Source organism: Eleginops maclovinus, chromosome 20 (genome assembly GCF_036324505.1).
Source record: "Eleginops maclovinus isolate JMC-PN-2008 ecotype Puerto Natales chromosome 20, JC_Emac_rtc_rv5, whole genome shotgun sequence".
Taxonomy (NCBI): domain Eukaryota; kingdom Metazoa; phylum Chordata; class Actinopteri; order Perciformes; family Eleginopidae; genus Eleginops; species Eleginops maclovinus.
Genome location: NC_086368.1, coordinates 20,700,560 through 20,713,953, shown reverse-complemented (window position 1 = coordinate 20,713,953; position 13,394 = coordinate 20,700,560). Strand labels below are relative to the sequence as shown.

The following is a 13,394-nucleotide window of genomic DNA, read 5'->3' as shown; positions in this document are numbered from 1 at the left end:
TGTAAAGACACGATTACAGTAGTCAAAGTCACCTGGAGCCTACTACAACAGCTCACATGGTATACATTAAGTATAATGTTAATTTCCACTGCACTGATTGCATCGGTACATCAAGTCCTCTATTTAATTTGAACACATGTATAACAAAAAGAAAATTATAATTTAGGTGTCTTTATATTTTCATTGCCATGCCGTTGAAATTAGGTGTGCTGACATTAAAATTGGTTTAGTGTGAGATCAGTCATTATGGTGTACACATGAGAAAGTAGAAGCTTTTAATTATTGAATGCCACTCAATGTTATTAATTATGCATCTGCAGCAGCAAATTTCCCCCTTCATAGTAAATAAGTAAATATTCTGTTAAACTTTCACTTTTGTGGAGGAGATGTAATGATGACGCGTTTTTTTATTTGCTTTCATTTTGATGTTTTTTAAGAATATGCAAAAACTCTGTGATGGTAGACATTATAATTACATTATTTTTTATTTATAACATAACATATGTAGCCTACAGTATGTCAATGATACAATAAAATGCACCAAATGAACACAGGAAAATGGTAGAAAAAACATAAAGTACACAATATAAGACAATATTACACCATAGGATGAGATCAAGGGTCTGAATACCTGAATTTAAGGCACAGCTATTACCTCCAGGCACTAAATAAATATCATTGTAACATAGGCTGCTCATATATCATGCTCCATAAGAAAATACAGTTGAAGTTATTGGGTTCAAAGTATCGATCAATCTTCCTTACCAATTATCTTCACCCCTCCTAGCGGACTAAACCACCATAGGTATTCAACACCTCAACAATAGGTAAACAAAGGGAAACATTGTTGTGTCAGACTCCGCTAGCTTTCCATCCTCATTTATTCAATTACAGAAATACTCTATACGAGACTCTTTCTGGCCATCTTCAAACCCAGACCATATGATATTTTCTCATTGTGAGATCACAAAGATGTCAGCCCTGAAATAAAGTTACTGTGGACCTGAAATGTGGATAACAAGGGTGTCTTAAACTAAAATACATTGACGTTGCCTTAGCTGCAGCACGAGAGCGACGTTGTTTCCAAAATTCTTTTATCACATCAACGCTATACTTTATTAATCATGAGTGAAAACGTTTGCTGCAATAATGAATAATTAATAGAGATAAGACTATTATTCTCATACATTTACTCCATCAGCAGCTTTTTTTTGCATTTGAACCCATGATCCCGGCACATAATTGCCAACTTGGATTAAAACGGACTGCTGGTCACATCTAAAAAATAACTGCCGTGACTGAGCGAATGGTGAGAGTGAAAGAGCAAAAGCAATGTGAGGTATCCGTTTGACAAAACAGATATTGGTGATAACAATAAAGACATAATACAAAGCCAACCAACAAACAGGAGGTAAAAATGACAAAGCTGGAGAGGAGGCAGTGGTGGATAGTATGGATATGATTTTTGGACCATTGTGCAGGAAGAACATGAAATAAATTAGGAAACAGAGGCTGACACGGAGATAAGGAATGCTACGATAATTGGTAGGATGTTTGCATGCTTGGGTAATAATGTCTGTGAATGCATACTTGAAGGTACGTACAACAACACATTTCACTGTAGTACCGATGAACTTTCTGTGACCATACATCATGCCTGTGCAGGATGTATGTATGTGCCATAAATACTTTAGGTTTTTTACAATAAAAAAAAACAAACTCAAGTTATACCAAATGTAGCACAAAGTAAGAATTCAGATATTTTACAAGTCTCTCATTCTAGCATCTGATCAGGAGTCCCTCCAAGTGATATCTCAAGGTTTTTCAGTTGTCTACTTCAGAGTAAAAATGTCTTGACATTTACCTATTCGATATAACGTAATTATTCTATGGATACAAGAAAATGTAAGGCACTTGGTGTGAAAGTCCACTGGCTGTGGCGTCTTCTAATATGTGATGGCAGGCAATATGAAACCAGATCTGATGCACAGCTAACAACACTTAAAAATAGAATAAATAAAAGGTCAGGTAGACTTCCACACTGTCTTTATAATTAGGACGAATGTACCAATTTTGGAATTAAGAGAAATAGCAACCATGTATAAAGCCTTTATGTCTTTTAAAAGACAAGAAATTAATGAGTCTTCCACTGTACACTGTTTTTAGCTGAAGTATCAAGAACATAATTTAACGGATTTAGATGATTTCCTGAAAAATTTGGATCAAATCTATTCAGTTCTTAGTGGGTATTTGTGACACCCTCATCAGTACTCATTCACTGTCTCAGTTTAAGTGATCATACTCGATGACAGTCTACAATATTTGTAATGATGATTGGTTTATTTACTTGAGGATTCACACTTAAACTATAACAATGGAGCAGAAATAAATAGGGATTGCTGCATAACGATGTTTCTTTGAGGGATGTTAAATTGCATGCAAGCAAGATAAACCAAATTTGGATTTTTCCACTGGATTTGTAGCTGAGAAATGTTTTTGATAATGATTAAAATACGTTTAAAGTTAGCTATCTTCTTTTAGCGTCACACAATCAGTTTTCGTCTTAATTTAGATCACGTTGTAATACAAGTCACTTTTGCCCAGATCTTTAAACTGTGTTACTTTAAATTGAAATGCTGCAAGGCTTCAAACACAGAACATCAGTAAGTACTGCCTTTGTAACTTCAAATGTGAGATGAAATATGAGATATCAGGATTAAATGTTTTTTTCTTTCCCAGTAATTGTAAAATAAAACTCGCTCAAGAGCTTTTAAAGCAAGGAAGAAATAAAATGAAGCAGAGAAAAGATCAAAATACACTGAGGTCGATGAAAGAACACAGCTGAAGATTTATGACAGAAAGATTGCAAAGGAAAATGAAATGAGAAAGAAACAGCAACAAGAATCAAAAGAAGCCAGCAGGCTTTGGCATCTGGAGTGAGGGCTCTCATGTCACTGTAGTGACTGAGCGAGCGAGAGGAAAACAGAGAAGGTAATAGTGGAGGGTACACAGTGGCCTCTGGCAGGCATAATGAAAAGGTCAAGAAGATTTGATGGAAGTATAACACAGATACTCAAAACACAGCAGAGGTTGATAAACTAGGTTAGAAGAAGAGAGATTTGTAGAAGATATTTTTAAAATAAAGCTCAGGAAGAGACCAAGAAAGAGAGATGGGTAAATATACTGTATATGTATAACATCATTGGGTGAACAATTGAATATTGGGTACCAGGTTGGTATTACATGCACTCCTGTAATACATCTAGTTCTCTTTCATTGGCTCTGGTATGAACAAGACTTAAAATGGATGAATTTGCTCTCTAAATAATTATTTGTTTGAATTAAGGGTTTTACTTTGGTCTTACTTAAATACAGCCGTGCCTTTTCATATGTATTTTATTCCACATATTGATGAAGGCGCCAAATGAAATGGACAACAGCTTTAAAACCTTTATTTCGCTTAGGCACTCACAGTTTGTCTATAAGCCTTGAATCCCAAACAGACCTTGAAGTGAAGAATTGGGTATTTACTTGGACTTACATCTTTTAAAAGCCAAGGCATCTAAACATCTAACTGTCAGGAGAACAATAGTGAATAAATGTAAAAAGTTTTTCTAAGATAAAAGACCGTTATACTGTAAATCTCTGCGCCCACAAGTCGCTGATGTATCTATGGCATGTAAGGCACATAAAAAAGCAATATTATGAGAGGCTCTCTTTTTTTGCTGATACTGACGGTCTCAACATAAAAGATCAGAACATCTAAAGGCAATAAGGACATATATAACTTAAAGAACACATATCATGCTTTTTTCCAGGTTCAAACGTATATTTTGGGTTTCTAGAAGAACATTTTTACATGCGTTAATGTTAAAGTACATCATTTTCTTATTCTGTCTGTACGAGTGTCCGTGTGTTTACCCTCCGTCTGAAACTGTCTGCTTAAGCTACAGTCTCTTTAAGCCCCCCTCCAAGAAAGTTCTTGACCTGTGAGAAAAATATGGTGCCTCTCTAGGTAGCCCACAAATACTAAATAGGTTATCTGATTTCATAGTTTCTAAAGGAATAGATACCACAGAAATATTTCCACCTATAGTATTTGTTTTTCATTTTTTCAAATAATGTATAGTTATTTAATTCATGTGTAAAATAGTTTGATATAAAAAGAACCTAACAAAATACTTCAAAGATGATTTTCCTCTAACCGTGTGACCTTATGCTATACTTTAAAAAGACATGTCCATTCACCATTTTTCATATAGCACATACTAGCAGTTAGAGAAAGTACCTTGGAAAAAAGCACTTCACAGATAAGGTGATGCAGAATGGATGCTGGAGTGTGACGGATGGGCGGAGAAGCACACAGTTGGAAAGAGACTCTCGACAAATGACCTTTTTGCTCTTTCTCCTCACATTGCACAAGCCTATAATTTTCTGTCTCTAACCTTTGCTGCAAATCAATGCAGCAGGCACTAATCAAGCTCCGGGTTCAGAGGATTCATTTAAAATGTAGTCTGTGATACCGTACCTTCCAAAATGATGAATCCTGACATCAACTTGCACAGATACCATATATTGATTTAACAATTAGTCTGGGAATTAAGGGTACTCATTACAATGCCTTACCTCAAAACCACACTATAAAAGTCTAATTCATAACTCAAACCTCACACAAAAGTGTATGATTTTGACATTAACATGAAGAGTGAGGGTCACACACTGAACGCTATCACAGAAAGAGATGCGTTTTCAGTTAAGAAGCAGAAATGCTAGTAATCAGGCAGCTATTGTATGTGTTACCAAACCCAACCATTTTCTGTGCAGATACGCCTCCTAGCCAGCTTATTTTAAAGTCAGTGAATCTATAAATGAGTAAGCATGTTTGTACAAGCCCCATTTTATATGTAGCACAGGCATTTCTGACTGTGGTTTAATGTTGGAGTGCTGTCTTATATCGTAGACATACTGAACTTGATCTCTGCTCTTATCTCTGTCAAACTACATTAAAGTGGCATAAGAGACGTATAGGTTGAAATTAGGACCAAATGGGTATATTGATTTAAACTTGCTTTGAAAGTGTTTCGTAACTTCAGGGTTTATCTCATAGAACTGTAGTTCAGTCTTGGTTTTTACTTTACTGCATAATGTGAATGGTTTCTGAACTTAAACGCGGGATAGCTCTGACTGTCTCGTCACACACACACACTTTGCTGGATCCTAACCCTACCTTTAACAGATAGTTAAGATGTTTAAAGGGTTATGTCATTCTTGGGGTTTCTCTTTCCTGTAGTGTGATATATGGCGTTTTGTGCATGTGAATGGTATGCAAAGGCAAAAATCCCCGAGTTCCCTCCAGAGGGAGTTTCTCTCACACACATCTGCCTTAAATGCTGAATTGAACTCCTTTGTTTACTTCCATAACATAGTGACATCGCTATCTAACACTTGTGCTTCTATTGGTTAGCGCGCCAACATATTGATAGGTTTAGTAGCGGGACATCTCTAAGCAGTTGACAAATCACAACAGAGCTGGCCAGCTAACCAATCAGAGTAGACTGGCTCTGGTTTCAGACAGAGGGTGAAAGAGATGCTGAAGAACAGGCAGTAAAAGAAATGGAATAATGTTAAATATACATCTAAATATTGACCAACATATGAGTGATTATTATTCAATAGTGATTTTTCCTGCCGGTAGGGGCATCAGATGAGGGAATGCTTATTTCTTTCTTACTATAAATGAAAAAACAGCTTTTCTCTTTGCATTTAAAGGATTTGTGCTTTAATACCCAACAACACACCACCAAAGTTCAAACTCAGCATGAGTTTAATCAGCCAAAATGATCAAACACACCTCTCTGTGCACTACCTTTAACATAAACGAACTATTACGAGTGTGAATGTTTCCTCAAAGGCTTTACTACCTTGTTGTTCATTGCGTGAGAAACCCTCGAAAACAAACTTGTAACGTGAACAAATGATCCGAGCTGAAGAAAGACCAGCACTTTCAAAGATTTATGATGGGGGCCATCATTTATTTTCCTCTAGGGTTTAATTTTAAAGTCACACTGCCACATACTACTGTATTTGTCTATTACCTTGAGCTATTCGCAAGGTTTTATGGGTAGCCTTGTGGAGGCTTAAAATCTCTGAAAGGGAAAGGGGCGATGGTACTAAGTACCCTGTGACTGTATATGACAAAATGCACATGGTTAAAGTGCAATATGACAATAAAGTGTTTCTGAGTTGATCACTTCAGACAAGTCAGCATAAACAAGATGTACTTTGTCACTGAGTAACAACTGTTTCTGTCCTCCTTTTTTTTTTTAGAAATCTGCTGGATAAAGACACATTCTCAAAGTCAGACCCATGTAAGTACAATGTACTGTACACTCTGTGCTCTTCCGTAAACCCTGTGCAGGTTCTTTAATCTCGAAAAATACAGCCTTCTGTCCTTCTCCAATTTTTGTATTTCCCCCTTTCTCGCTCTGTTCTTTTTTATTGCCCTGTGATTTGGGAAATCTTTGTTGTGTTGTTTGTTCCCTGTAGTGGAGTTAAAACCCTCACATAGATTTCCAATTTAGAATCTGCCTGCATTTCTCTGATTGCCCCTCTCCCCTTTTCTCTCTCTTTGCCCCTCCTGTTTTTTTTCTGCCTTTCTGTCTTTATCTGGTTCCTTTTTACAGTATGCGTGCTCTATACGCAAGGTGTTGAAACCAAACAGTGGAGAGAGGTGAGTGTACACAACCAGGACACACACGCATGTGCACACACACACGAAAATAAGTAAATTGCTTATGTCCAATTAAGTTCCCACTGTGCTCACTGTGTGTTTGTTATTATTGTTTGTGTGTCGCGTAAAGATAAATAAATTCTTCAGTTTTTCCTTTTCATTAATTTTTCACTTCATTAAAAGGTGTTCAGCCATCTGTTGTCTGAAAATACCAGGGAAATATTCTGTAATTGGACGCTTCAGCCAACAAAGAAGCCTCACGATGTAATGATCAATATTTTGACACTGTGGGAGCCAAACACATGCTGGGAAGGCTTTACCCAAACATTAACTGAGCCTTTATTCAGAACACTTTAGCATTGCTGTTTTCCCTCTCTATTTATTATTATTACCTTAATCTACTCACTATTCATGATATTGTTAAACATTTATTTTGTCCACAAATCTCGATAAAGACCAAACCTACAATTAATTGATACCTCGAGTTTAGTTTGAATTCTGTTAACTCTCATTCTACCAACTGGAGTCCCCGCAGACCCCAGAGATGTCATTTTAGGTCATTTCTCACAGATTCTCAACCACAGTGGCAAGCTGTTCAAGGAAATAACTGAGACTATAAAAAGATGTATCTATATTTTCAAAGGATTTGCGTTTGGAAGTCTGAAAACATTAGGAGATAGCATGATTTGTTTAGTCTTTTTCCACCTGTAGGATAAGAACGCTAATTAAAGCAAGTCAGAAAAAGATGGTATTCAAAAACACTATTTTGTGACATTTTGGATAAAAAGAAAGTGGCTACACTACTTAGATAGAGTACGTGTCACAAAGTGTCAAAAGCTGCCTGTGCTCAGTGATTGCTCCATTTTGAAAATACTTGTTTTGTTAACATTTCTCACTAGTAGAAAATGAATAAAGATCATGATAAATATCATAATAATAATAATTATATATATATATATATACAGTGGTATGCAAAAGTTTGGGCACCCCTTAGGAAAACCACTGCATCAGTTTGTCACTTGCTGAGCTTTTGAAGCAGCAACTTCATTTTAACATATGTTATACCTTATGGTAACAGAAACATCTCAGTAGTGAAATAACTTTTATTGGTCAAACAGAAACATGTTTATGTGCATTCAAACAAAAATAGGCATGTGCATAAATTTGGGCACCCCTAAGAAATAATTCCATTAATATTTAGTATTGCCTCCTTTTGCTGCAATAACGGCCTGTAGACGCCTCCTGTAGCCACAGACAAGTCCCTTAAGCCTGGCAGGTGGTATTTTGGCCCATTCTTCCACACAAAACGTCTCCAGTTCAGTCAGGTTTCTTGGCCTCCGTGCATGGACAGCCTTCTTCAAATAAATCCATACATTTTCAATGATGTTAAGGTCTGGGGACTGGGATGGCCATTCCAGAACATTGTACCTGTGCTTCTGCATGAATTCCTTGGTGGATTTTGATCGGTGCTTAGGATCATTGTCCTGCTGAAAAATCCAACCCCGGCGTAGCTTCAACTTTGTGACTGACTCTAGAACATTCTTGTCAAGAATCTCCTGGTACTGTAAGGAATTCATGTGGCCCTCAACTTTAACAAGTTTTCCAGTACCTGTGCTAGCCACACAGCCCCATAACATGATAGATCCTCCACCAAATTTTACAGTGGGCAACAAGTTCTTTTCATTGAATGCAGTGTGTTTTTTTCGCCATGCATACCTGTTCATGTTATGACCAAATAACTCAATCTTGGTCTCATCTGACCACAGTATTTTGTTCCAAAATGCTTCTGGCTTGTCCAGATGTGCTTTTGCATACCTCATGCGACTCTTCTTGTGATTAACACTCAGGAAAGGCTTTTTGCACATCACCCTTCCAATGAGCTCTTCCTGGTGCAAAGTACGCTGGATTGTGGAACGGTGAACAACTACACCATCAGCAGCCAGATGTTGTTGTAGTTCTCTGGAGGTGGTCTGTGGCTTCTCTGTGACCATTTTCACCATCCTTCGCCTGTGCCTTTCCCCTATTTTTGTCGGCCTACCACATCTTTCCTTCACACGGACTGTTCCTGTGGCCTTCCATTTCACAACTACGTTTCTGACTGTGGAGACAGACAGTTTAAACCTGTCAGATAATTTTTTGTACCCTTCTCCTAATTTATAATGTTGGATTATCTTAGCTTTCAGGTCAGTGGAGAGTTGTTTTGAGGTCCCCATCTTGCCACTCCGTAAGAAAGAACCTAGGCCAGGCACAGCCAGCTATTACCTATGTTAAATAGCCTTTTTCATGATTGGTTCCACCTGTCTTTGTAATTGAAGGTCTAATGAGCTAATCAAAGCAATTTTGTGCAGCAACCTGTCAGCTATAAATCCGTACAGGTGTTGAAATGAATGCTATTTATAAGGGTGCCCAAACTTTTGCACATCCCATTTTTTGCATTTTATTTTATTATAATAAAACTATGTAATGCTACCCTAAGAATTTTGGTCTGGAAAACACTAAAACGTCTACATCTTTGTAGGAAAACAAATGTTGTTGCTGTGATCTTCTATTATAAAGGAAAAGCAAATTGTCATGAAATCTCAGAGGGGTGCCCAAACTTTTGCATACCACTGTATATAATATAAGACAGATTTTTTGCTTTGGTTGTGTTTTTTGGTTTCACTTGCGCCTACAGTATGACCCTTCACGCATCAATAAATAATAGCAGTTAAACTATTGTTTTTGTTCCAAACTTTTTCTTCTGCGTATCCTTGCACATTTATCTTAGTCTGTGTTAAAGTCAAACTATAATTCTTTGCATCCTTACCTGTAACAGAGAGGCTGTATTGGATGTCTGCCCCCATATTTGACATCCTTACTCACCCCATGCAAATTGTCAATGCATCTTCTGTAAGTGGTTAGAGCTAATTATTTATACAGCCCTGGTCTGCTGTATGGATCATCATTCACTGGGATTCATATGTATTCATACAGTCAGATGACCCTCATCTCCTGCTTGTGTGTTTACCCAGTTGAAGCAGATGGCTGTGTGGGTTTTATTGAAATTTAGCAGAGGGACTGAGAAGGATGATGTTGCCTATGTGTGAAAATGTGTATGCATATGTGTATATTATTAAAGCATAGGCGTACACATATGTAAAGATCTTTACGTCATAAAACTCTCATACACACTTCTTACAAACTAAACTTTGTTTTCCAGCTGACAACTTCCAATTATAAGACAATATATTAATCCAATACACAAGAAATAATGAGTATAAGGAGCATTTCACTTCAGTGCACTTTCTTATTATATAGTTTTCTTGATGTTTGAACCACTGATTTCCTCCTGGAGATAAACTATGACACCCATAATAATGCTGGTGGGTGTGGACGTGGCTCCAGGTAATGTGGACACTCCGAAACTCACACTGAACAATCAAAGCCAAACAGGTCACTCACCTGTGACTAACAAAATATAAATTACAATTTCTGACAGGACCCTCCAGCGTACCCTTCAGGCCTGGGTCACATTTGATGATGATTTACACCTCGATCAGTATTTGTTGTGTGTCATGTAAAATTCAGTCTTTGCTCTCTATAGAGGTGTTTTTATTAGAGCATTTCTCTGAAACTATGTAGGATCACAGAACCAAATCATCGGTGCCTTTCATCTTTTTGGTTGCACATGATCATCTGTGCTGTAAGGTTTTTTACTCTATAAGGTGAGAAAAAAAAACACAACCTCAGTTGAATGCTGAGCCCAGGGTAGGAAATATAAACTTTGATAAGCACAGACACCTGTCTTCAAACAAGTTCTAAACATTACTGTCCACTACTGTCTGTCAAACGTGTGGCAATGGTAAACAAATAAGCACATTTAATGTTCCTATCCTGAAAATATCCGTCTCTAAAGCTTTAGCATTCAGAATAATTAATGAAACCAAAAGCAGAATAGTCTGAATAGTTAATCCAATGCAGAAGTGACTTAAATGTGCATTCTCTCTAATGGCCTGAAGGAGAAGACTGTGTGCAAAAACAAGTGTGTGAGAAAATGACCCTACTAGATTACTTTATTATGATAATCACATATTATTTAGCTGACGTTTTCTATCCAAAGCGACTTACATAAACTCAATACCGTGGACATGCCAATGTATGGGAGCCATTTTTTGTTTTCTATCTCCCTGTCCTTACAACTCCGACATGTTGTCAGGTGGGAAAAGAAAACCCCTAAAGAAAATGTTGGGTAATGAACGTGTGAAGAGACAGAGCAAGAGAAGGTTGATGGTGGCAACAGTAGCTTGATTAAGATGTGACACAGCTGACCTTTTTCATCTTTTCGCACTGTCTAATGTGTCTCTGATGTCACATGCTATGCTGTTGATGCTCTCTGTCTCTCCAAGGCAATAGCTTGATTTAACTGGAGTTCAGGTTGTTGATGGCATTCGCATGTCTTTAAAAAAAAATTGGGTTAGTAAGAACATACATTTACACCAGGTAATTGTGTATCATGATAAACATTAGAAAATTCTATTGGAAGATAATAAAATTATCATATTGAATTATCGTCCAGCTCTGGTCCACTATCCACACTATCGTCATGGATCTCTCTGTCAGAACAAAAGACTAAGCTCATTATATCAACTCCATATTACAGTCTGCTGAACATGCTTCAGGAGATGGAAAATCCATGTTGGCCAAAGAGCTAGAGGACATTCATTCAGCACAAATCCCCAGGGGTGTTTCGTGTGTGTGTGCTCTAAGGGAAAAGATAATGAAATCTTTGTCCAGTTTGGCACAAAATCCCACAAAAATAATGTGAGGACTAGACACATGTCCTGTTGGCGCCTTTATTTTACACCTCTCACCCACAGAGTGTGTGTCAGTGATTTTTTCTCTTTTTGTCTGTGTTTTGGGACATTCACATTTCAATATAAGACGCTGCTGGTGTCCCCAGTAGTTGTTGCTAGCCTGAAGAGTTGAATTTGCCATATGTAGACTGTACGTGTGTTAGCTGCTCTGTGTGTGTGTGTGTGTGTGTGTGTGTGTGTGTGTGTGTGTGTGTGTGTGTGTGTGTGTGTGTGTGTGTGTGTGTGTGTGTGTGTGTGTGTGTGTGTGTGTGTGTGTGTGTGTGTGAGTGTGAGTGTGTGTGTGTGTGTGGTTCAGGGACTTCATGCCAGATTCTCATTAGCCAGCTCCAGTAGCCCAGCAGTATCTAATGAACTCCGCAGCACGGTATTGTCTCTTCCACTCAGCAGGGAAAATCACATTATGGAGCTCATCTTCGCTTTCACCCGCCTCTTTACTAACATGCGCTCACAGCCTCATCAACACCTCCGGGTCTCTTAGAAAGAATGGGTGGCTGAAAGATTGAACATCAGTGTCCTTTTCTCTACTTTTCTCCCTCGCCTCTGTTAAATTTAGATGTTTAGTCAGGGAGCTCACGCAGAGAAAAATAGAACCATAAAAGTTCAGAGGGGTGTTCAACACTGTGTCACAATACAGAAGTGTGTTGTTTTGTAGCACTTTAGTGACTTAATTCCCCACACTGTTGTATTAGTTGCTTTTGCTGTATTGATTGACATTGTTACCACACACACATCCGCCTAGTGTGCAGTACCTGCTGTCCACATTATGGAACAACAAAATCGACTCTTACTTGCAAATGACTTCCTCGACATTGATTTAAATGTAAGTTTGGCAGCTTTCCAATAAAACAGTCCATGTTGGGCATGAACACAGTTGTTCTTTTAATGCAGTCATATGATATCAATCTTTATTGATCACTGCAGGCTAGAGACACAGAACAGCAAAACTCTGAGTCCAATTGGAGCCTGAATTGAATTACCACTTCATCAGCTGTAATAAAATTAGTGAAGGAATAACATGAAGATTAATTTGATAAAGATGATTTTATAAACAACAAAATTAAAATCTCACTAGATACAATTATCACCACGTCATAATCACTGGAATCAAGAGTTTGTTATTTTTCTTAAATACAAATGTTATAAACGTTATAAAAGTGCACTCAACACATGCTGTGCAGTAAGTCAATTATATTTTATGAGCAATCAAAGATGGAATATCAGCCAAGCAAAAAGGGCAGCTGCCCCCCAAAATGAAATTGTGATATGCTATAACTCACATTCCAATTCACAAGAGGTATTGCTAACCCTGCGAAAGCCCCCAAATTGCCTTTGCACAAAAAAACACAGAAGGCAAAACAATGGCGAAAGAAAAGACAACCTTTTTGACTGCTTGACCAGTGATAGGAAGAGACATTCCTCTTAACTTCACGTGAGAAATTTAAACTAAACAAAAATTCCCATTTAGAATTGAACACCCACATTAGACTGTGTCCTTCAGTTAATAAAAACTCTCTGAAGACACTAATCATTTGCAATGCGGCAAATTTGTATAGAAAGGGGACAATTATGAAACAAAAAATTGCATATTATGAATATTTTGTAGAGCATTTAACCATTTGAGGGTGCTTTTAGAGCTTAATGCTTCCTTTCTGTCTTATTTGTGCAGGTTTCGCATCTGCAAAAGCTGCACCATCCTTTTGTGGATTTAAAACTGGGTCTGGTCACCCTGTTTCAAATTCAAGACATCATTATTTTTTGATTAATAATGTTCTCAAAAGGTTCATATTCCTAGATGATTATCACACTGAGTA

At 37.5% G+C, this 13,394-nt stretch overlaps 1 protein-coding gene across 2 annotated transcripts in view; it reads left to right on the top strand.

Moving 5' to 3' along the window:
- cpne5b (copine Vb) overlaps positions 1–13,394 on the top strand; it is a 106,315-nt gene that overhangs the window by 16,217 nt on the left and 76,704 nt on the right. For both annotated transcript variants that reach the window (XM_063912066.1, XM_063912065.1), the window contains exons 2-3: positions 6,328–6,368; positions 6,684–6,730. In XM_063912066.1, the coding sequence (XP_063768136.1) occupies positions 6,328–6,368; positions 6,684–6,730 (88 nt within the window). The remainder of the gene's footprint in view (positions 1–6,327; positions 6,369–6,683; positions 6,731–13,394) is intronic.